This window comes from Pseudophryne corroboree, chromosome 7 (genome assembly GCF_028390025.1).
Source record: "Pseudophryne corroboree isolate aPseCor3 chromosome 7, aPseCor3.hap2, whole genome shotgun sequence".
In the NCBI taxonomy this organism is placed as follows: domain Eukaryota; kingdom Metazoa; phylum Chordata; class Amphibia; order Anura; family Myobatrachidae; genus Pseudophryne; species Pseudophryne corroboree.
In genome coordinates, this window is record NC_086450.1 from 180,550,501 (window position 1) to 180,575,151 (window position 24,651).

The window sequence follows — 24,651 nt, forward strand, 5'->3', positions numbered from 1 at the left end:
TATTTGTTCAGTGTTTCCCATCACCAGTCTCCATGGACCCCTAACGTAGAGTGCACGTTTTCCAGATCTCCTTGTTGATGCCCAGATGTAGTCACGACTGGTTAACACATTTTAAAATATCTAACGGTCACGGGCTAACGCAGGTATTACAAGGTGGGGGGTTCTAGATGCGTATAGATAGCAGTGATGTGAGGTGAGGGCAGTGACTGGGGAGGCACTTAGTGACGTGCAAACCACCCTGCCCCCATACAACCCCCCCCCAAAAAAAAAAACCCCCCCCCCCCCCCCCCCCAAAAAAAAAACACATAGTGTTCCCCCTACTTAAGCAAAACCAGCACTAGGCTGAACCAGCCAGCTGGGATAATGCCATAGCAGGGGAGACACTTAGGGGGACATTTACTGAGCAGTGATAAGAGCGGAGAAGTGAGCCAGTGGAGAAGTTGCCCCATCAACCAATCAGCAGCTCTGTATAATTTTATAGTATTCAAATTATAGATGTTACTTCAGTGCTGATTGGTTGCTATGGGCAACGTCTCCACTGGCTCACTTCTCCGCTCTTATCACTGCTTAGTAAATGTCCCCTTCAGTGTGGGGTCCCACTGCCATAGCATTAAACACCCCCATACCCTCCAACATTGAACACTCGAAAACCGGTACAAATTAGGAAAGGTGCGTGGCCATGGGTAAAAGGGGCGTGGTCATGCCCCATTTTCTATACTTTCTATGGAGATTTAGTGAGCAAAAAATTGGTACAAAGCCCTTTTTGGCCGGTACAGACCATAAAAAAATGGTACTGTACCGGCCAAAAAGGTACAGTTGGAGGGTATGCACCCCCCCCAAACTAGTCAGCCCAGGGTTGGCATTCCTCAGAAAGCGGGGACCCGAAAATTTAAATGGGGTTTCCCCTCCTGAGCAACAACCAGCCCAGTGCTATGCCCGCATCCCTGGTGGCAGTGTGTGCGGGGTTCATGGCATACTAATATTGGGGCAGATGATAAAGGCACCAGCCAATCAGATCCTAACTGTTAATTTACACATTGGAGCTGATTGGCTGGTGCCTTTATCACCTTGCACATATCACTGGGTTATCACTTCCGTATGCCTTCTCCAGGTTAATACATCTGCCCCAAGGTTCTTTACAGGTGGCCTACATGTCCCAGCAAGCCTGCCCCAGCATGCTGGCACTTGGAGAACCATAAGTGCCAGCATGCCTGGACATTAGGGGCCCGCTGGTACCTGCAGTCCGCATGTAAAGAAAATATTAAAATAAAAACACAGACACATAATGTTGAAATAGTTTATTTAGCTGCACCTTCACCTGGGGGCGGTGGCCTTTAAGCTCTTTTGCATGGCCGCCGCATCCCCAGGGCTTCCGGCGTCTTCACCTATGGGGAGGCGACCTTTAATCTCTTTTGCATGGCCGCCACCGCCACAGGGCTTCCGGCATCTTCTATCATCGGGAGCTCTTGCCTTCTCCCTCCCCGCCGCCGGACTGACGGCCGCTACCTCGCCGCCGGCTTATATAAGCCAGTTGAGGGGGCGGGGTGATGACGCGGTAAGCCGTGATTGGCTCGCGGCGGCCATCTTGAATTTAAAAACTTACGCTGAGGTGCCATTTTTGAAAATGGGAAGCTGCTCTCCGCTGACGAACTCTGAAGAATGGCTGGCAGAACCTGGATCCTTTCAGATGCAGGTCTGCCGGCAGCCACACTTTCTCCGCTGGGTCCCGCCGCCACGATGCCCGCCGCGTTGCGCCGCTGCTCCAATGGGAGACTGACAGGGGAGTGCCCTGCCCCCTGCCCTCCACCCGCTACCCGAATTCTAGTATTGGCAGAGGGAGGCACCTCTCCCGCTGCCCCCTGCCCAACATGCAGGGATTTTCATGGGGGGGGGATGAAAATAATAAAAGAAGATAATTATCACAGAATCTATGTTATAAATATCTTCTTTATATTATTTTTATTATTATGACGGGGAGGCACTGCCTCCCCTGGCTGCACGTCCCTGAATAGAATGCCCGTTCCCTTGTGCACATGTGTGTATGTTTCAATATATATATATATATATATATATATGAGAGAGAGAGAGAGAGAGAGAGAAAACAAAAAACAGCGGCACTCTAGGATTTGTATAGAAAGTGAAATCTAATTCAATTGTTTGGAAAATAAGATTTTACTTACCGATAAATCTATTTCTCGGAGTCCGTAGTGGATGCTGGGGTTCCTGAAAGGACCATGGGGAATAGCGGCTCCGCAGGAGACAGGGCACAAAAAGTAAAGCTTTTCCGATCAGGTGGTGTGCACTGGCTCCTCCCCCTATGACCCTCCTCCAGACTCCAGTTAGGTACTGTGCCCGGACGAGCGTACACAATAAGGGAGGATTTTGAATCCCGGGTAAGACTCATACCAGCCACACCAATCACACCGTACAACTTGTGATCTAAACCCAGTTAACAGTATGATAACAGCGGAGCCTCTGAAAGATGGCTTCCTTCAACAATAACCCGAATTAGTTAACAATAACTATGTACAACTTATGCAGATAATCCGCACTTGGGATGGGCGCCCAGCATCCACTACGGACTCCGAGAAATAGATTTATCGGTAAGTAAAATCTTATTTTCTCTATCGTCCTAGTGGATGCTGGGGTTCCTGAAAGGACCATGGGGATTATACCAAAGCTCCCAAACGGGCGGGAGAGTGCGGATGACTCTGCAGCACCGAATGAGAGAACTCCAGGTCCTCCTTAGCCAGAGTATCAAATTTGTAAAATTTTACAAACGTGTTCTCCCCTGACCACGTAGCTGCTCGGCAAAGTTGTAATGCCGAGACCCCTCGGGCAGCCGCCCAAGATGAGCCCACCTTCCTTGTGGAGTGGGCCTTTACAGATTTAGGCTGTGACAAGCCTGCCACAGAATGTGCAAGTTGGATTGTGCTACAGATCCAACGAGCAATCGTCTGTTTAGACGCAGGAGCACCCATCTTGTTGGGTGCATACAATATAAACAACGAGTCAGATTTTCTGACTCCAGCTGTCCTTGCAATATATATTTTTAATGCTCTGACAACGTCCAGTAACTTGGAGTCCTCCAAGTCACTTGTAGCCGCAGGCACTACAATAGGCTGGTTCAGATGAAATGCTGACACCACCTTAGGGAGAAAATGCGGACGAGTCCGCAGTTCTGCCCTGTCCGAATGGAAAATCAGATATGGGCTTTTGTAAGATAAAGCTGCCAATTCTGACACTCTCCTGGCAGAAGCCAGGGCTAGAAGCATGGTCACTTTCCATGTGAGATATTTCAAATCCACCTTTTTTAGTGGTTCAAACCAATGAGATTTTAGGAAGTCCAAAACCACATTTAGATCCCACGGTGCCACTGGAGGCACCACAGGAGGCTGTATATGCAGCACTCCCTTAACAAAGGTCTGGACTTCAGGGACTGAAGCCAATTCTTTTTGAAAGAAAATCGACAGGGCCGAAATTTGAACCTTAATAGATCCCAATTTGAGACCCATTGACAATCCTGATTGCAGGAAATGTAGGAATCGACCCAGTTGAAATTCCTCCGTCGGAGCACTCCGATCTTCGCACCACGCAACATATTTTCGCCAAATTCGGTGATAATGTTGCACGGTTACTTCCTTCCTTGCTTTAATCAAAGTAGGAATGACTTCTTCCGGCATGCCTCTTTCCTTTAGGATCCGGCGTTCAACCGCCATGCCGTCAAACGCAGCCGCGGTAAGTCTTGAAACAGACAGGGACCCTGCTGAAGCAAGTCCCTCCTTAGAGGTAGAGGCCACGGATCTTCCGTGATCATCTCTTGAAGTTCCGGGTACCAAGTCCTCCTTGGCCAATCCGGAACCACTAGTATCGTTCTTACGCCTCTTTGCCGTATAATTCTCAATACTTTTGGTATGAGAGGCAGAGGAGGAAACACATACACCGACTGGTACACCCAAGGCGTTACCAGCGCGTCCACAGCTATTGCCTGCGGATCTCTTGACCTGGCGCAATACCTGTCCAGTTTTTTGTTGAGGCGAGACGCCATCATGTCCACCATTGGTCTTTCCCAACGGGTTACCAGCATGTGGAAGACTTCTGGATGAAGTCCCCACTCTCCCGGGTGAAGATCGTGTCTGCTGAGGAAGTCTGCTTCCCAGTTGTCCACTCCCGGGATGAACACTGCTGACAGTGCTATCACATGATTCTCTGCCCAGCGAAGAATCCTTGCAGCTTCTGCCATTGCCCTCCTGCTTCTTGTGCCGCCCTGTCTGTTCACATGGGCGACTGCCGTGATGTTGTCCGACTGGATCAATACCGGTTTTCCCTGAAGCAGAGGTTCTGCCTGGTTTAGAGCATTGTATATTGCTCTTAGTTCCAGAATGTTTATGTGAAGAGACGTTTCCAGGCTCGTCCATACTCCCTGGAAGTTTCTTCCTTGTGTGACTGCTCCCCAGCCTCTCAGGCTGGCGTCCGTGGTCACCAGGATCCAATCCTGTATGCCGAATCTGCGGCCCTCCAATAGATGAGCACACTGCAACCACCACAGAAGAGACACCCTTGTCCTTGGAGACAGGGTTATCCGTAGGTGCATCTGAAGATGCGACCCTGACCATTTGTCCAACAGATCCCTTTGGAAAATTCTTGCGTGGAATCTGCCGAATGGAATCGCTTCGTAAGAAGCCACCATTTTTCCCAGGACTCTTGTGCATTGATGTACAGACACCTTTCCTGGTTTTAGGAGGTTCCTGACAAGCTCGGATAACTCCTTGGCTTTTTCCTCCGGGAGAAAAACCTTTTTCTGAACCGTGTCCAGAATCATCCCTAGGAACAGCAGACGAGTTGTCGGCATTAACTGGGATTTTGGAATATTCAGAATCCACCCGTGCTGTTTTAGCACTTCTTGAGACAGTGCTAATCCCATCTCTAGCTGTTCTCTGGACCTCGCCCTTATTAGGAGATCGTCCAAGTATGGGATAATTAATACGCCTTTTCTTCGAAGAAGAATCATCATCTCGGCCATTACCTTTGTAAAGATCCGAGGTGCCGTGGACAATCCGAACGGCAGCGTCTGAAACTGATAGTGACAGTTTTGTACAACGAACCTGAGGTACCCCTGGTGTGAGGGGTAAATTGGAACGTGGAGATACGCATCCTTGATGTCCAAGGATACCATAAAGTCCCCCTCTTCCAGGTTCGCTATCACTGCTCTGAGTGACTCCATTTTGAACTTGAACTTCTTTATGTACAGGTTCAAGGACTTCAGATTTAGAATAGGCCTTACCGAGCCATCCGGCTTCGGTACCACAAAAAGAGTGGAATAATACCCCTTCCCTTGTTGCAGAAGAGGTACCTTGACTATCACCTGCTGAGAGTACAGCTTGTGAATGGCTTCCAACACCGTCTCCCTTTCGGAGGGGGACGTTGGTAAAGCAGACCTCAGGAAACGGCGAGGTGGATCTGTCTCTAATTCCAACCTGTATCCCTGAGATATTATCTGCAGGATCCAGGGATCTACTTGCGAGTGAGCCCACTGCGCGCTGTAATTTTTGAGACGACCGCCCACCGTCCCCGAGTCCGCTTGAGAAGCCCCAGCGTCATGCTGAGGCTTTTGTAGAAGCCGGGGAGGGCTTCTGATCCTGGGAAGGAGCTGCGTGTTGCTGTCTCTTCCCTCGACCTTTGCCTCGTGGCAAATATGAATAGCCCTTTGCTCTCTTATTTTTAAAGAAACGAAAGGGCTGCGGTTGAAAAGTCGGTGCCTTTTTCTGTTGGGGAGTGACTTGAGGTAGAAAGGTGGATTTCCCGGCTGTAGCCGTGGCCACCAAATCTGATAGACCGACTCCAAATAACTCCTCCCCCTTATACGGCAAAACTTCCATATGCCGTTTTGAATCCGCATCGCCTGTCCACTGTCGCGTCCATAAAGCTCTTCTGGCCGAAATGGACATAGCACTTACCCGTGATGCCAGTGTGCATATATCCCTCTGTGCATCACGCATATAAAGAAATGCATCCTTTATTTGTTCTAACGACAGTAAAATATTGTCCCTGTCCAGGGTATCAATATTTTCAATCAGGGATTCTGACCAAACTACCCCCGCACTGCCCATCCAGGCAGTTGCTACAGCTGGTCGTAGTATAACACCTGCATGTGTGTATATACTTTTTTGGATATTTTCCATCCTCCTATCTGATGGATCTTTAAGTGCGGCCGTCTCAGGAGAGGGTAACGCCACTTGTTTAGATAAGCGTGTTAGCGCCTTGTCCACCCTAGGAGGTGTTTCCCAGCGCTCCCTAACCTCTGGCGGGAAAGGGTATAATGCCAATAATTTCTTTGAAATTATCAGCTTTTTATCAGGGGCAACCCACGCTTCATTACACACGTCATTTAGTTCTTCTGATTCAGGAAAAACTATAGGTAGTTTTTTTCATACCCCACATAATACCCTGTTTAGTGGTACCTGTAGTATCAGCTAAATGTAACGCCTCCTTCATTGCCAAAATCATATAACGTGTGGCCCTACTGGAAAATACGGTTGATTCGTCACCGTCACCACTGGAGTCATCGCCTGTGTCTGGGTCTGTGTCGACCGACTGAGGCAAAGGGCGTTTCACAGCCCCTGACGGTGTTTGAGTCGCCTGGACAGGCACTAATTGATTGTCCGGCCGTCTCATGTCGTCAAACGACTGCTTTAGCGTGTTGACACTATCCCGTAGTTCCATAAATAAAGGCATCCATTCTGGTGTCGACCCCCTAGGAGGTGACATCCCCATATTTGGCAATTGCTCCGCCTCCACACCAATATCGTCCTCATACATGTCGACACACACGTACCGACACACAGCAGACACACAGGGAATGCTCCTAATGAAGACAGGACCCACTAGCCCTTTGGGGAGACAGAGGGAGAGTTTGCCAGCACACACCAAAAGCGCTATATATATATCAGGGATAGCCTTATAATAAGTGCTCCCCTATAGCTGCTTTGTTATATAAAAATATCGCCATAAATTTGCCCCCCCTCTCTGTTTTACCCTGTTTCTGTAGTGCAGTGCAGGGGAGAGACCTGGGAGCCGTCCTGACCAGCGGAGCTGTGAGAGGAAATGGCGCCGTGTGCTGAGGAGATAGGCCCCGCCCCTTTTCCGGCGGGCTCGTCTCCCGCTATTTTGAGAAATCAGGCAGGGGTTAAATATCTCCATATAGCCTCTAGGGCTATATGTGAGGTATTTTTAGCCTTTATAGGTACTCATTTTGCCTCCCAGGGCGCCCCCCTCCCAGCGCCCTGCACCCTCAGTGACTGCCGTGTGAAGTGTGCTGAGAGGAAAATGGCGCACAGCTGCAGTGCTGTGCGCTACCTTTAGAAGACTGCAGGAGTCTTCAGCCGCCGATTCTGGACCTCTTCTGTCTTCAGCATCTGCAAGGGGGCCGGCGGCGCGGCTCCGGTGACCATCCAGGCTGTACCTGTGATCGTCCCTCTGGAGCTTGATGTCCAGTAGCCAAGAAGCCAATCCATCCTGCACGCAGGTGAGTTGACTCCTTCTCCCCTCAGTCCCTCGCTGCAGTGATCCTGTTGCCAGCAGGAATCACTGTAACATAAAAAACCTAGCTAAACTTTCTCTAAGCAGCTCTTTAGGAGAGCCACCTAGATTGCACCCTTCTCGGCCGGGCACAAAAATCTAACTGGAGTCTGGAGGAGGGTCATAGGGGGAGGAGCCAGTGCACACCACCTGATCGGAAAAGCTTTACTTTTTGTGCCCTGTCTCCTGCGGAGCCGCTATTCCCCATGGTCCTTTCAGGAACCCCAGCATCCACTAGGACGATAGAGAAAGTCGGTTGGGTGTCTGTTTTTACTTTCTATTAGATAGGAAAAAACAGACACCCAACTGACTTTTCAGACAATTGAATACCACCCAAGGTGTCACATAAAAATGTCAACATTTCATGGCCCGTAGCCCCTTTGTCAAGGTGCACCTTGTCAAAGTCGCAGTACACCCTTTTGTTTCAAAAACTGTGCAGGAAATATGAAAACTGAATACTCCAGTAAGGTATGGGTGAGGTGGGCTATCTTTTAGCGTATGTACCGAACATGGGCGGTTTCCCATTTCCAGCACAGCCAATGAGATTTGGAGCCGGGCTTTGTCATACTCTTACCTTTGGAGGCAGCAGGTCTCCATGGGGGTGGGGCCAAGTAAATTGTTTTTACTTTGGTAAATGGGATGGGCAGAACCAAAATGACTCCCGCAAATTGCGGAGGGTGCAGGGGTTCCAATTATGGTCAGAGGGGGGGTTCTTAGGTGCTCATAATCCCCCCACCTGTATGCGCCACTTCAGGTGGTGCTAAACTCACTTGTGTTACTGGGGAGATCTGTAAAACATGCACTGTTAGAAGTACCTGAGGACTGGATTTGGCAAATACTGACTTTACTAGTATAAACTTTGATGTGTAATATTAGAAAGACATATGAAGTTTTGCAAGAAAGAGATACAAATCTGCATATAGATCTAGGCCTTTATAAGTTTATTAGCTTGATTTGAACTAAACAGGTCCAAGCCGATTTTCAAATATGAACTTCCTAAAAAATACAAAACAACATGCGTTTGTGTAAGCCGCCTGTGTTCGATTTTAAGGAATCATGTCAATTATATTGTATGCAGAATCATATGTTTATAAATTCCATGGTAATGGGGCTATTCATCAGGGGCTATTCAATTAGCCGTGGGGTTTACCCTGTGGCTCAATGCCATGCTGGATCTATTCAATGAGAGGGGATTACACCTTATGTGAACCCCCAATGTTGTACTGAACCCCGCAGCTTCATGAGCTGCAAGGCAAAGTCTATGTGAAAATGGTAAAATTGGGGGTTCGCGCGTGGGGAAAACCCATTGATTCCTCAGTTCATGCAGAATCAGTGGGTTTCCATGTGGTAATCCCCGATTTTGGCCATGGGCAAATGGCTATTTAATTGAATAGCCTTTCCCCGTGCTATGGGGATTTTAGCCAGCAATTAGTTAAACCCCGCGGTTAATTGAATATCGCTGATTGACCTGCATGTAGCATTCTATCGCTGTAACTGGTTATGTAGAATTTTCACCAAAATTAAATTCTAATACAGGTTGAGTATCCCATATCCAAATATTCCGAAATACGGAATTTTTTGAGTGAGATAGTGAAATCTTTGTTTTCTGATGGCACAATGTAAACAAACTTTGTTTAATACACAAAGTTATTAAAAATATTGTATTAAATGACCTTCAGGCTGTGTGTATAAGGTGTATATGAAACATAAATGAATTGTGTGAACGTAGACACACTTTGTTTATTGCACAAAGTTATTAAAAATATTGGCTAAAATGACCTTCAGGCTGTGTGTATAAGGTGTATACGAAACATAAATGCATTCTGTGCTTAGGCTTGGGTCCCATCGCCATGATATCTCATTATGGTATGCAATTATTCCAAAATACGGAAAAATCTGATATCCAAAATACCTCTGGTCCCAAGCATTTTGGATAAGGGATACTCAACCTGTATTTGGTTTATTATAGCAAACAATTGAATATGGTCAATAATTTATAATACAATTAGAAATAAGACATAAATCATACATTGCCGTTAATTATATATGCACACCTGGGTTTTCTTATTATCTGTATTTCCATTCATTTATGTGACATATTAACATTGTTGCATTTTATTCCTTTTCTTAGCAGGTTTCATGTGTTTACCAGGCAGAAATAAATGCATGTAAATGGCATAGACACGTACAGTATTGTTCAGTATATTTTAAGGTAAATAATCCTGTTACATTGCATGTTTGTCATTGCGTCCACCAGATTTAGGGGGAGATCATGTACTCAACCTTGGAGAGTGATAAAGTGGAGAGAGCTAAAATATCAGCCAATCAGCTTCCTTACTGCCATGATAATGGCTGTGTTTGAAAAATGACAGTTAATGAGCTGATTGTTTGTAGTTTATCTCTCTCCACTGTATAACTCTCCAAGGCTTAGTACATCTGCCCCTAATACAGAGTATTTCCTTTGTTATTTTTAAAACATCATTGGTGAATTTCTGCAGTGAACAGTGAAAGAAACGGTGTAAGCTGCGTCCTAGTGCCCACTTACCCACCCTTCTTCATGCCAATCAAACATACCCCACCCCTAATTCTGCCGCAGTGAGCTCTAGAATCTTCTGCCTTACCTCGGTTGACCCATCACATGTCACTGCGGCAGCCCTCTCCCAGCATTGGTATATGGTTGGTATACATAATTTAATATCCTCATCCTCCAGCCCAATGCGCCACAACTTACATAACACCTCGCGCCTGGCACAGTAATTCCTTACTCTGCTCCATGCTGACCTAGATATGCCAGAGAGTGGCGTTCAGCTTGGACACTGAGCCTCCGTCTAGCTACAGTAGCTGAACTTCCATCCACATATCCCTGTGCCGTGCCTCAAATAGTACCGCTAGCGGTCATCTTTGTGTTATAAACCATCCCTATTCATTCTCCACTACACAATCCTGTAATTGCAATTAAAATTTGACACATTCCGTGAGCCCTGTGACATTCAGTAATTGATGTGGTCACAATCCAGTAGTACAACTACAACCGATAGTAGAACTTACCATGCTGTGATTAAAATCTATTATTATTAGACCTTATTGTTGAAAGACTTAAATAAGACAATTAGATGCAACCATCCTTTAGCTACTACTGCTCGATGTGATGTTGTCTCTAGCAAAACAGAATAACTCGGTCAATGACTACGCTGAAGTATGGATTTTTGAGTTCCACCTTACAATACAAGGACACATCTTCCTCTGGTGGTTTATAAGTTATTAGGGGATGACTGCACATGTTATTGTAATTAAAGTTGAAGGTCAATTAGAGAGATACCTTTACCTGTAGATCTGTATAGCCCCCTTCCTCCCATGCTCTCTTGCCCAGGCGAAGCATCTTAAGGTTCCCCGCAGCTGACATCTCCACTCTGTGCTGACTTTCTCACAGGCTGTGCAGTGTGTGTGCTTGGGTATGTGCGTGTCACTGTGTGTGTGTGCATGCATGCATGTGTAAATGTGTGCTCCACACAGAGGCGGGGGATATACACGGAGAGAAAGGGGGGCTAGCAAGGATTAGTGAGGTGCGGCCAGAGACAAACGAGAACGAGCTGAGGCAAGCAATACCGGACAAACTGTTAACCTAATCATATGTATACAGAGAGGCACCCAATGTAAGTATGTGTAAAGGGACAGGAGCCACTAAACCCACTTGTCACAGCTCAGCAGCTTCATGAATTGGATAAATCCTGTACAGTATAGGGAAAGCGAGAGGGATACCCTACATAACCAAACACATATCTATTGTATGTGTACAAGCCATCCCATCATACTATCATTTAATCATTTGCACGCTTCCAGGGTTTGCTGGATTAGTACATGTAGGTAACACACGAAATGGGATTTTTTACTGAAAATATGAACACAATCTGAGGAATATAATATATGTTGCGCTGAGTTAGTCAATAGATATGAAAAAATACACGTGATTAAAAAGCTTACCAAAGTATTATATAAGTTATCCCTCAAGAACAATGCAGACCCAAAATGTTGGAAATGGCCTGAAGAAGTGATCTACTATAGGTGCCTAACAGCTAGCTGTGTACTATTTGATGATGAAGCCCTTTTGGATTATTAAAAAAAGTGATTAAAGGGTCATTTAATCTATAGCTGTCTGTATAAGAAGTAATTTCAAGATATGGGTTTTGGGCAAGCCTATTTAACAAGGATGATGATAATAGAGTCAATTTAATTTAAATAAATGCTTTAGTCTTTGTACATTTTTGGACAGGGCTTCTAACTGCAATGCAACTGCCTTCAAACTGCACACCTCCTAGCCTCAGGGATCCAGTAGGGCTTTTGTTTTACTACTATCCCGGGAGGCGTGACAATATCATGTTCAATCAAAGCTCTGCACCCTGGTAGGGAAGAGAACACATCCTTATTCCGTCGTACCATCTCTTCCACCTGCCACTTTTGCTCTGCTGACAAGGTTGGTTCTATGGTAACCAAGGACTTTTCCACTATCATACTCAACAACCCTGGCACTGAATCCTCATCATGCCATTGCTTGAAACAATTAACATGATTTCTCTTACGTCCTAGAGGATGCTGGGGTCCATATTAGTACCATGGGGTATAGACGGGTCCACCAGGAGCCATGGGCACTTTAAGACTTTAATAGTGTGGGCTGGCTCCTCCCTCTATGCCCCTCCTACCAGACTCAGTTTAGAAAATGTGCCCGGAGGAGCCGGTCACAGCTAGGGGAGCTCCTAGAGCTTCTTTGGTTTTATTTACTTTTTTAAGAGTAATAGGCACAGGGAGGCTGCTGGCAACAGCCTCCCTGCTTCGTGGGACTTAGGGGGGAAGTAGTGTCCAACCCTCAGAGGATAATGGCTACTATCTCCGCTGACAGGACACTGAGCTCCTGAGGGTGATGATCGTTAGCCCCCGAGGCGACCGCTCACTTCCGCAGCATGCTGCCACCCCCTAACAGAGCCAGAAGATTGGGGTGGTGAGTGTGTCACCGGTGACCCGACAAGTGGGGAGCCAGTGTGTATGGCGGTAACAGGGAGGCTCAGCGGTACACAGGTGCGGCGCTGTGAGGGGCGCCCTGGGCCAGCGCTATACCCTACAAAACTGGTCACTCCGGCTATCAGAGACATATGTACTGCTGCTAGCGCCATTACCTCAGGCCAGTATAAACATCCAAAGTGTGGGAAGACGCGCCATGTTTGGGGGTGAAGCTTCTCCTCAGAGCAGACCCAGCAGCTCACCAGCGCCATTTTCTCCCTGCAGATCCACACTCGGAGACGCTGACAGGGAGCGCTGATCCTCCACGACTCCTGCTATCCTGTGCGGTACCAAGGGGGTTGTAGAAGGGGGGGAGACTGTCTAATACTGTGTAGTTCTATTAAAGGTACACAGTCAGTGCCAGGTAGTTATTCTATAACTGCCTACTCAGGCGCTGTGTGTGCTGGCTCCAAGGTCTGTGTTTCTCTGAAGGTACATGGGGGAAACTGTGTCTGACATTTTCCTGTGTGTGTTTGTGTATGCAAATTTCTCACATAACCATGTCCAGGGACTCTGTGTCTTGTGCGGCAGAATATGTATCTTCTCCAGAGGAATCCATTCCATGTACACAGGAATGTAATATTTTTTCTCAGCCTTCCGAAGTCGAGCCCCAGTGGGTTGCTTCAATTAAGGGAATGATATCCCAGATTTCTACTAGAATTGCGCATTATGAGACTGAGGGGTACATTTACTAAGCAGTGATAAGAGTGGAGAAGTGAGCCAGTGGAGAAATTTCCCCATCAACCAATCAGCAGCTCTGTATCATTTTATAGTATGCAAATTATAGATGTTACTTTAGTGCTGATTGGTTGCCTTCTCCACTGGCTCACTTCTCCACTCTTATCACTGCTTAGTAAAAGTACCCCTGAATCACAGATTTTAAAACAATCTGTGGAGGTTTTGTCTGGTTCTGTCCCCACTACCTCAAAATCCCCTGGTGTATCCAAGAAACGTGCGCTTGCTCAGATTATGCAGGTTGACACGGACACCACCTCTGACACAGCAGAGGGTGATGCGGATATGCGGGAGGTGAGGCTTCCCTGGCAAGAGGGGTACAACTCATGATTGAGGCTTTTAGAGATGTGTTACACATTACTGGCAAACTACCTGAACAGGTAGAGGAGGCTTACTTTACAGACAATAAGAAGGCCTCCCTGACCTTCCCTGCGTCTAAGGAATTAAACGCATTATTTAAAAAATACTGGGAAAATCCAGAGAAAAAATTTCAGATTCCAAAGAGGGTTCTTGTGGCTTTTCCTTTCCCTGAGGAGGATAGGAAAAATTGGGAAAATCCGCCTATAGTAGACGCTTCTGTATCTAGACTGTCTAAAAAGGTGGTTTTACCTGTCCCGGGGTCTACCGCTTCATAGGCGGATCCAGGGGGGGGGGGGGCACTCGGGCCCGTGCCCCCCCTGTCATTTGTTACTTCTTTTTTTTTTCAAAAGGAGAACAGCAGCAGCACTACTGCTATTTCCGTCAGATTTGATAAAAGAGCCGGCAGGCACTAGGACCCACTGCGGCTCTAACAGCAAGTCCGTGTGGTAACCAATCCCCCTGCTCACACCACAACCTACCTCCCCCACTACCAGCCCAGGTGCGGAGTTCAAATGCCAGCATCGAGTAAGACGGGATGCGGTCAAGATCCCGCCGGACGAAATCCCGGCGGTCGGAATACCGACACCGGAATCCCGACCGGCACAATCCCAACATATTCTCCCTCCGTGGGTGTCCACGACACCCATAGAGGGAGATTAAATTAGTGTGCCGAGCGTAGCAAGGCACCGTGCCTGCAGCGTGACGAGCGCAGCGAGCCCGCAAGGGGCTGCGTTGCGTTTGCCCCCCTGTCGGGATTGTGCTGGTCGGGATTCCGGTGTTGGTATTCCGACCGCCGGGATCCCGTCCAGCGGGATTTCAGACTGATCCCAGTAAGACTGTTACTTATGACGGCGCAGAAGGCTTCATTAGCCCTCTGCACCGCACAACAATCCCAGCGCTTCCTCCTCCACTTCCTTTACCACCATGCTAGGTGCAGTCAAACTCCACCTCAGCTTTGAGAAGGCGACCCGTGTGATTGTGACAGGGCTGACCTGCAGATGTCTTATGCTGCTTGTTGGAGAGCCACCTGGATCCTTCTGCTAATCATAGATGGGCAGTTCGTGTCCTGCAGTCTGAGTCTCAGTGCAATGCCCAAAACAAGGTATGCTGCACCTGCCACCACCAACTAAAAACTTTAATAACTATATTGTGCTGGGGTGCCTTCCAGGCTCCCATACCTAATGGAACAGGTGACCAACATTTCAAGGCCCAATCAGCCTTTTCATCAGGGTGAAACATTGGCAATAAACCAGGATGCGCTCCTACAGCCAATCATTACCTGATGGCGTATTCTGTGAGGCCACGTCCCCTGTGTTACCACACCCCTTATCTGGGAGCACGCGTGCCTTGGGTGCATGTAAATATAACTATTACCGTTCCCCTATCATGGTGCCCCCCCCTTTCATTTTCTTCTGGATCCGCCCCTGTACCGCTTTGAAGGAACCAGTAGACCGCAAGATTGAAACTACGCTCAAATCCATATACACTGCTTCAAGAGTGGCGTTAAGACCCACTATTGCCTGTGCATGGATTTCTAAAGCCATAGTAAAGTGGTCAGGCACATTACTAGAGGACTTAGATTCTATGGATAGAAGTGACATTGAATTGTTTTTACGTAACATACAGGATTCTGCGGGTTTCATGGTGGAGGCCATGTAGGACCTGGGTAATCTGACTGCAAGGACATCGTCCATGGCTGTCTCAGCACGCAGGGGGCTCTGGCTACGCCAGTGGTCGGCACACGTGGAATCCAGGAGAAGTGTGGAGAACCTACCCTTCACAGTTCAGACACTATTTGGGGAAGCATTGGATGCGTGGATCTCCACGGCAACCGCTGGTAAGTCAACCTTTCTTCTCTCAGCCTTTATCTACGTCCTCTGTGCAGTCCTTTCGGTCTGCAAAAGCTAAAAAGTCCAAGACTCCTACCACTTTCTTCAGAGGTAGACGAGCAAAATCCAAAAAACCGTCACCGGCAGGTTCCCAAGACCAGAAACCTGCCTCTGTGTCCTCAAAATCCTCAGCATGACGGTGGACCTCCCTGCCTGGAGAACGGGCAGGTGGGAGCGAGGCTCAGACATTTCAGTCACGTCTGGGTGTCGTCTGGTCTGGATCCCTGGGTACAGGATATAGTGTCCCAGAGATACAAACTGGAGTTTCAAGAGCTCCCACCCCACAGGTTCTTTAAATCAGGCCTGTCAGCTTTGCTGGCAGAAAGGGCTATCCTTCAGGAAGCCATTCACAAATTGGAAAGGTCAGATGTAATTGTTCCAGTTCCACCTCATCTGGTAAACCAGGGTTACTATTCAAACCTGTTTGTGGTAACGAAACCGGATGGTTCGGTCAGGCCAATTTTGAACCTGAAGTCGCTAAACCCATATCTGAGGGAATTCAAGTTCAAAACGAAGTCTCAGAGAGCGTTGATCTCAGAGATGGAGGAGGGAGAGTTTCTGGTATCCTTGGACATCAAGGATGCGTACCTCCACATTCCGATTTGGCTGCCACACCAGGCTTATCTCAGATTTGCGCTGTTGGACTGTCACTATAAATTTCTGGGCACTGCCATTCGGCCTCTCCACAGCACCGAGGGTGTTCACCAAGGTAATAGCAGAGATGATGATTCTCCTCCGCAGGCAGATAATTCCTTATCTGGACGATCTGCTGATAAAGGCATCTTCCAGGGAAAGGTTATTGCAGTCCATTGTTGTCACGACTCGACTGCTCAGGGAACATGGATGGATCCTGAATCTTCCAAAGTCACATTTGGAGCTGACAAGGAGATTGTCTTTCCTGGGGATGAGCCTCGACATGGAAGTGCAGAGGGTATTTCTACAGGTAAAAAGGGCGTAGGTGATCCAAGCTATGGTCCGGGATGTCTTGAAGCCTACCCAGGTATCGGTTCATCAGTGCATTCGCCTTCTGGGGAAGATGGTTGCCTCCTACGAGGCTCTTCAGTACGGAAGATTTCATGCACGGTCCTTCCAACTGGATCTTCTGGACATGTGGTCGGGATCTCATCTGCACATGCACCAGAGGATACGTCTGTCGCCAAAAGCCAGGATTTCACTTCTGTGGTGGCTACAATTGCCTCACCTTCTCGAGGGCCGCAGGTTCGGGATTCAGAACTGGATCCTTCTAACCACGGATGCAAGTCTCAGAGGTTGGGGCGCCGTCACCCAAGGGGAGACCTTCCAAGGAAGGTGGTCAAGTCTGGAATCCATTCTTCCAATCAACATTCTGGAACTAAGAGCCGTGTACAATGGTCTTCTCCAAGCGGCACATCTTCTGCAAGATCGGGCCATTCAGGTGTAGTCGGACAATGTAACAACGGTGGCCTACATAAACCGCCAGAACGGAACGAAGAGCAGAGCTGCAATGTCAGAGGTAAAAAGAATCATCCTCTGGGCAGAAAGGCACGCGTTGGCGATGTCAGCAATCTTCGTTCCGGGAGTGGACAGTTGGGAAGCGGACTTCCTCAGCAGACACGATCTCCATCCAGGAGAGTGGGGCCTCCATCTGGAGGTGTTCACGGAAGTGACAAATCTTTGGGGTGTACCCCAAATAGACGTGATGGCCTCCCATCTTAACAAGAAGCTTCGGAGGTACTGTTCCAGGTCAAGAGACCCGCAAGCAGTGGCGGTGGACGTCCTGGTGTCTCCGTGGGTGTTCCAGTCAGTGTACGTCTTTCCTCCACTTCCACTCATTCCAATGATTCTAAAACTCATAAAGAGAACAAGGGTTCAGGCAACCCTTATTGCTCTGGACTGGCCAAGAAGGGCTTGGTACGTGGATCTTCTGGATCTACTGCTGGAAGATCCGAGGCCTCTTCCTCTTCGGGAGGACCTGCTGCAACAGGGGCCGTTCGCTTATCTAGACTTACCACGGCTACGTTTGACGGCATGAAGGTTGAATGCCAGATATTAGCTCAGAAGGGCATTCCGAACAAGGTTATTCCTACCCTGATACACGTTAGGAAAGGAGTAACGTCTAAACATTACCATCCCATTAGGAAAAAGTATGTATCTTGGTGTGAATCCAAGAAGTTTCCTACGGTGGAGTTTCAACTGGGACGGTTTCTCCTCTTCTTGCAAGCAGGTGTGGATATGGGCCTGAGTTTGGGATCCATAAAGGTCCAGATTTCGGCCTAATCCATTTTCTTCCAGAAACAACTGGCTTCCCTCCCTGAGGTTCAGACTTTCTTGAAAGGGGTTCTGCACATTCAGCCTACCTTTGTGCCACCTACGGCGCCCTGGGATCTTAACGTGGTGTTACAGTTCCACCAATCGGATTGGTTTGAGCCTCTACCGGAAGTTGAGGTCAGGTTTCTCACGTGGAAGGCTGTCACTTTGTTGGCCTTAGCTTCTGCTAGACGTGTGTCGGAATTGGGGGCTTTGTCTTGTTAAAGCCCCTACTTGATCTTCTATGAAGACAGAGCTGAGCTCCAGACACGTCAGCAATTCCTTCCAAAGGTTGTGTCAGCTTTTCATATCAACCAACCTATTGTGGTGCCAGTTGCTACTGACTCCTCAATTCCGTCAAAGTCCTTGGATGTTGTAAGGGCTCTGAAAATCCATGTGAAGAGGACTGCTTGTCACAGAAAATCGGACTCTCTGTTTGTCCTGTATAATCCCAAGAAAATTGGGTGTCCTGCTTCTAAGCAGATGATCTCTCGCTGGATCAGGGTCACTATCCAGCATGCATATTCTACGGCAGGATTGCTGTGTCCTAAATCTGTTAAGGCCCACTCTACTCGTAAGGTGGGTTCTTCCTGGGCGGCTGCTTGGGGTGTCTCGGCTTTACAGCTTTTCCCGAGCGGCTGCTTGGTCAGGGTCGAACACGTTTGCTAAGTTCTACAGGTTCGATAATTTGGCCTCTGAGGACCTAAAGTTTGGTCAATCAGTTCTGCAGGAGCCTCCGTGCTCTCCCTCCCATTCTGGGAGCTTTGGTACATCCCCATGGTACTAATATGGACCCCAGCATCCTCTAGGACGTAAGAGAAAATAGGATTTTAATTACCTACTGGTAAATCCTTTTCTCGTAGTCCATAGAGGATGCTGGGCGCCCGCCCAGCACTTCGTGATCCTGCAGTGGTTACAAGGTTCAGTACTGCTTTGTTCTTGGTTAAGTACTGTTTTGTTACTTGGTTAAGTATTCTCATTCAGCTGTTGCTGAGTTTTGAAGCTGGTTAGCTTGGTTTGCCTTGTATGTGTGAGCTAATGTGAATCTCGCTACTGTCTGTGTTAAGTCCTTCTCTCGAGTGTTGTCCGTCTCCTCGGGCACAGTTTCTAGACTGAGTCTGGTAGGAGGGGCATAGAGGGAGAAGCCATCCCACCACTCTCAAACTCTTAAAGTGCCAATGGCTCCTGGTGGACCCGTCTATACCCCATGGTACTAATGTGGACCCCAGCATCCTCTACGGACTACGAGAAAAGGATTTAGCGGTAGATAATTAAAATCATATTATATCTGCTCTTGCTTTCTCCTCCCAGCCTCCCGGATCTTATTGTTCACAGGGCCAACTGCCTCTGACACTTCATTGGGCCCCTGCCAATGAGCGAAGAGCTTAGTCTTTTGGGTTGGCACTAGAACCAAAACCTCATCCTCGGGACAGAAGGACCAAGTTATCGCAGTAGTATCATAATTCACACTTTCCCCAACCTCTCGTACATTTGAGAAACAAATTGTACCACATTTGGTTCTCTAGGCCCCTGTTGTTCCCAACCCTCCTTTAGCATATCCAGAATGCCCTGGGGTTGCCTCCAAGTGCGGATCATTTTCACCCCTAGCAGTTGACACATATTCCTCATTAGCCTGGACATGAATGGTGTACCCTGATTGGCAAGAATTTCCTTAGGGATTCCCAATCTGGTATACAAGTTAACCAGCTTCCTAGCTATTGTGCTAGACTTTATATTTCGGAAGCGTATTGCCTCCAGCTTGTTGCATAGTGTAGCACCACCAGTATGTGTATACTGGTGGCCTCAAGCTGTCTTCTCTAGAGGCCCAACCAAATCCATGGCAATTCTTTTAAATGCACCTGTATCAATGGTAGTGGAACAAGAGGAGCCCGATACAAGTGTTTAGGGCAGGTTCTCTGACAAATGACGCAAGCATGGCAATACTTTTTCATAGCCATTTGTAACCCAATTAAACCTAAGCAGGACTCTCTGGGTTTTGTCTTCACCCAAGTGTCCAAAAAAAAACATGCTGCTTTTAGAACCAGCAGGACATGTACTTGGGGAACTACTAGCTCTGTCCTGTTCAGTGCTCAACCTATACAGTCAATCATTTTTAATCACAAAGAAGGGCCCTCCCCCTGACGGTGGTGCTACTTGGGCCACCCCATTTACCTCCATCATTGCCTTAAAGGCTTGTTCCAGGATAGCATCATTAACTTGGTTCCAGGCAAAATCCTGTAATGGAAATAGTCTCGGCACCAGTAACCAAACCAAGTCTTATTGGGTCCAGAGTGGGCTCATTTGCAGTTTCTCTCAGGAGGACTGCAAATGGTCGGCCTGTGTCTGTCAACCACTGTGATTTCCTTGCCGCCTTGCTTGTGATCACTGGTGCAGTTTCCTGCAATGACAACTCTATTGTCCTGCAGTGCAGATCTTGTTCTTCCTTGGGCATATCCTTTAAGAGCGAAAACCCGGTGGGTGAATCAGTTCCCAGACTTGCTCGAGGATCACCTTTTGGACTAACAGAAAGTCATGTAGTAGATATGGCAGCTTAGGAGCTATCGCTGTTACAGTCCACATAGTCTGGGCCCTGAGGGTGACTGGAAGAAGGGTCCTCTTGTATTCCTAAGATGTTCCATGAATACACAGGACCTTCACTCTTGCCAACTGTGGTGCTGGCTCCGCAGGGATCAGTGAAATCGAAATCAGGGTAATTTCACTACCGGTTTCCCCCAAGGCCAGGACCATGTTCTGGTTAATGAGGACTGTTATCCAAAACAATCCGTTGCCCTTCTGGGGTATACTCATGGTACAGTAACTTGGGTACATTGGGGGTAATTCTGAGTTGATCGCAGCAGGAACTTTGTTAGCAGTTGGGCAAAACCATGTGCACTGCAGGGGAGGCAGATATAACATGTGCAGAGTTAGATTTGGGTGTGGTGTGTTCAATCTGCAGTCTAAATTGCAGTGTAAAAATAAAGCAGCCAGTATTTACCCTGCACAGAAACAAAATAACCCACCCAAATCTAACTCTCTTTGCACGTGTAATATCTGCCTCCCCTGCAGTGCACATGGTTGTGCCCAACTGCTAACAAAGTTCCTGCTGCGATCAACTCAGAATTACCCCCATTGTCCCCGCCTTCTGGGCTAGGCAGCAGTCCATAAACTCCTACAGTGTCAGGCATTCCATCTGGATCTGTGTGGGTTCCCCACATTCAAAGCACGTTAACTTAGCCAGCCATTGGTTCACCTCTTTATCCAAATCTTGCTGCTGTTGCATCTGTATCAGCTGCTGCTGAAATTGCTGCTGCCTGCTCATGAGCATTTTCAGTATTTCCTCCATTTTGATTTCTTTGTGAGTTCGGAAGTGGAAACTAGCTTCCCTTAGCATCCCAGGCATTGGCACCACTTATAATAAAGAAGCTGTGTAGTGATAGCACACACTGACTCAGGACTTGTCCACTACGGTTTATTTCACTCAGGATAACCACAGACCAGTAACAAAAATCTTTTGGCCCGGTACAGTGATATCTCTGGGGCCCCCTTATATGATGGACCCGGAAGAGTGCATACTTGCACCGCAGTCACTGGGTGTGAATGGCTCCTGTCACTCTGAGGCTGCGCCCACACCGCATACAGCACACTGCCCTATTTGGTGAGGAAGGCTCACATCCCTGCCGGGCACTAAGCGGCGTAGCCGTGGGGCCCCTCTGATCCTTGGGGCCCGGTACAGATGTCCCCTTTGACTCCCCCTATCGCTGGCCCTGACCAGTAACTATCATCAGTGATCGCAAAAACACGCTATAGCGCCTATTTTACCCACTTTTATAGTCCGGTGACTCACTTTTCAAAAATGGGAGGGTCCCCGGGGACACGCTCCGCAGCAGCAAATCAGAGTGATTGCTGTATCCTGGATTTAAATAGAGGAGGTGGAGCCTTAGCGCTTCTCTCCTGTTCACGTGCAGTGGCTTCGTTCACAGGGTCTCGCCATGATCGCGTGGCTCCCTGGAACAGTATGCAAGACTCCCAGTGAGGCCGGAAGGAATGTGTATGTGCTGCGGGGAGCGCTGGTGACTGACTGTGCTGCAGGAGGAAGGGGCACTAGTGATTGTATGTGCTGCGGGGAAGCACTGGTGACAATGTGCTGCGGGGAGGGGGAGGGGGGGCAGGGAGTGCCGGAGACTATATGTGCTCTTCCGGCAGGGGTTGTCAGGGCTGAGAGCTGGTGCCTATGTATGTGCTGCGGGGGGAAGGGGGAAGAGTGAGCGCCGGTGACTGTTTGTGTGTTGTGCGGGGGAAAGAAGTGAGAGCTGGTTGCTTTATATGTGCTGGGTGGGGGGTTTAGAGCGGGCTCCTACACTGGGCTCAGTGGCCATCGCTGCAGCACCAGAGCAGGAATAAGTCCAGAGCTGCTGCACTACATGTCAGTCATCACTCCTCCCCTCGGCACCCCCACTGACACCCATGATGACTGTGGGCACCCCCTTCCCTCGCTGACACCCGTGATCACCCCCTGCACTGACACATGCGATGACTATGGACACCCCCTTCCCACGCAATCACTGTGGACACCACCGTCCCCCGCTGACACCCACAATCACTGTAGACACCCCCCTCCACTGACACCCGCGATCACTGTGTCTGGGGACGACAACTGGGGTCCGAGATGGTGGCTACAATGTGTCTAAGTGGTCACCTGGTGCAATGTGTATAATGAGCTCTACCTGGTGCAATGTGTATAATGCGCTGTACCTGGTGCAGTGTGTATAACGCGCTGTACCTTGTGCAATGTTTATATGTGCTCTACCTGGTGCAATGTGTCTAAGTGTTCTACCTGGTGCAATGTTTATATGTGCTCTACCTGGTGCAATGTGTATAACGTGCTCTACCGGGCGCATTGTGTATAACGTGCTCTACCGGGCGCATTGTGTTTAACGTGCTCTACCTGGCACATTGTGTATGATAACGTGCTCTAACTGGCGCAATGTATATAAAGTGCTCTGCCTGGTGCAATGTGTATAATGTGCTCTGCCTGGCGCAATGTGTATAAAGTGCTCCACCTGGTGCAATGTGTATAACGCGCTCTACCTGGCGCAATGTGTATAACATGCTCTACCTGGTGCAATGTGTATAATAACGTGCTCTAACTGGCGCAATGTGTATAACGTGCTGTACCTGGAGCAAAGTGTATAATGTGCTGTACCTGGAGCAAAAGTGTTTAACGTGCTGTACCTGGAGCAAAGTGTCTAACGTGGTGTACCTGGAGCAAAGTGTATAATGTGGTGTACCTGGAGCAAAGTGTATAACGTGCTCTATCTGGCACAATTTGTATAAAGTGCTCTACCTGGTGCAGTGTGCATAGGAGGTTATACCTGGTGCAATGTGTATAAGCGGCACTACTGTGTGGTGTAATGTGAATTGGCGCTATTATGTGGTCACGCCCCGACCCCATGAAGCCACGCCCCTAACATTTTGCAACGCGCCTTCGGCGCACACTGCCTGTGCTTTACAGTCTTGGAGGTGGAACACCAATTCGCTTTCTGCCTAAGGGCACCAAAATGTCTAGTTACACCTCTGGTGCAGTGTGTCCTGCATGCTACACAGCCCAGCAGCATTGTCACCCCCATCCCCCCACCTTGCAAAACTTTTGTAGTGTCCAAACAAGATTAAGATTAATACGAACCTTCATTCCGATGGGACCCAGAAAAAGACTGGTAGGACCCAATTTTTTAAAGTGAGGGGTCCCTGGGACCCACTTTGTTTTTGGCTCAGTGCGATCACTGCATCATACAGTAAATGTTCATGGTCCTGTCGCCAGATCTACTCCCTAATCACCGGCAACTAAGCTTTCACTGCATCGATCACACAGATAAATGTCCAAGACAGCCTTTTATACCCTAGACCAGGCATGTCCAAACTGCGGCCCTCCAGCTGTTGAGAAACTACATATCCCATCATGCCCTGAGACAGCTTTAGCATTCTCTGACAGCAAAACTGTGTCAGGGCGTGCTGGGATATGTAGTTTCACAACAGCTGGAGGGCCGCAGTTTGGACATGCCTGCCCTAGACCCATCTTCCCCCTCCCAGACTGACAGGCAAACAACACTCCCACCTTGCCTTCTTAAGGGAGTTCATCACAGCTTCATTCAGCTGCTACAGGCTGCAAGGGAGAAATGGACTGAAGTTAATCAAGCAGGTGCACCTTCCCTATCCTCCATATGAATGGCTTCTCTTGGCTTCACAGATAAACACCAAATATCCTTTGTAGCACACTGCCCCTATTGCCACAACCTGTACCTCATATACAAGCAACAACTCTAGACCAAAAGGAGAGCACCTGAGGGCAGGGCCAAAGCAGATGCCAGAAAGCAGTAGAAGGTGTTGTACACGTGGGTCTGACTTCCGAAGACAGACCACCAAAGCCATAAAGCCTGACTGGGGTCCAGTAGACCCTGTGTAGGGTCTATTGGACCCCGATTTACACTGGAATTAGGTGAGTATTTTTTTTTTTACAGGTAACCTATGGATTTCTACGGGACAAGGGGACCAATAACACTATGGGGTATGTGAGTATGCAAGCGTGATTTATTAAAGTTATGCTAAATACGGCGTGTGTGGCCTGTCTTTATTGTAATATTTGTTTTACTAGTAGAACTACAGGTACCAGAGGGCCCTTTAATGCCCCAAATGCTGGTACTTGTGGGTCTCCAAGCACCAGCATGCCGGGGAGGCTTGCTGGGACCTGTAGTTC

The 24,651-nt window shown here is 48.2% G+C and overlaps 1 protein-coding gene and 1 long non-coding RNA gene across 2 annotated transcripts in view; one reads left to right on the forward strand and one right to left on the reverse strand.

Moving 5' to 3' along the window:
* DNPEP (aspartyl aminopeptidase) overlaps positions 1 to 10,996 on the reverse strand; it is a 74,246-nt gene extending 63,250 nt beyond the window's left edge. The window contains exon 1 of the mRNA XM_063933847.1: positions 10,904 to 10,996. Within this exon, the coding sequence (XP_063789917.1) occupies positions 10,904 to 10,981 (78 nt within the window). The 5' untranslated portion in view covers positions 10,982 to 10,996. The remainder of the gene's footprint in view (positions 1 to 10,903) is intronic.
* LOC134944909 (uncharacterized) overlaps positions 1 to 24,651 on the forward strand; it is a 139,410-nt gene that overhangs the window by 236 nt on the left and 114,523 nt on the right. The window contains exon 2 of the long non-coding RNA XR_010181981.1: positions 9,710 to 9,790. This is a non-coding gene — a long non-coding RNA (uncharacterized LOC134944909). The remainder of the gene's footprint in view (positions 1 to 9,709; positions 9,791 to 24,651) is intronic.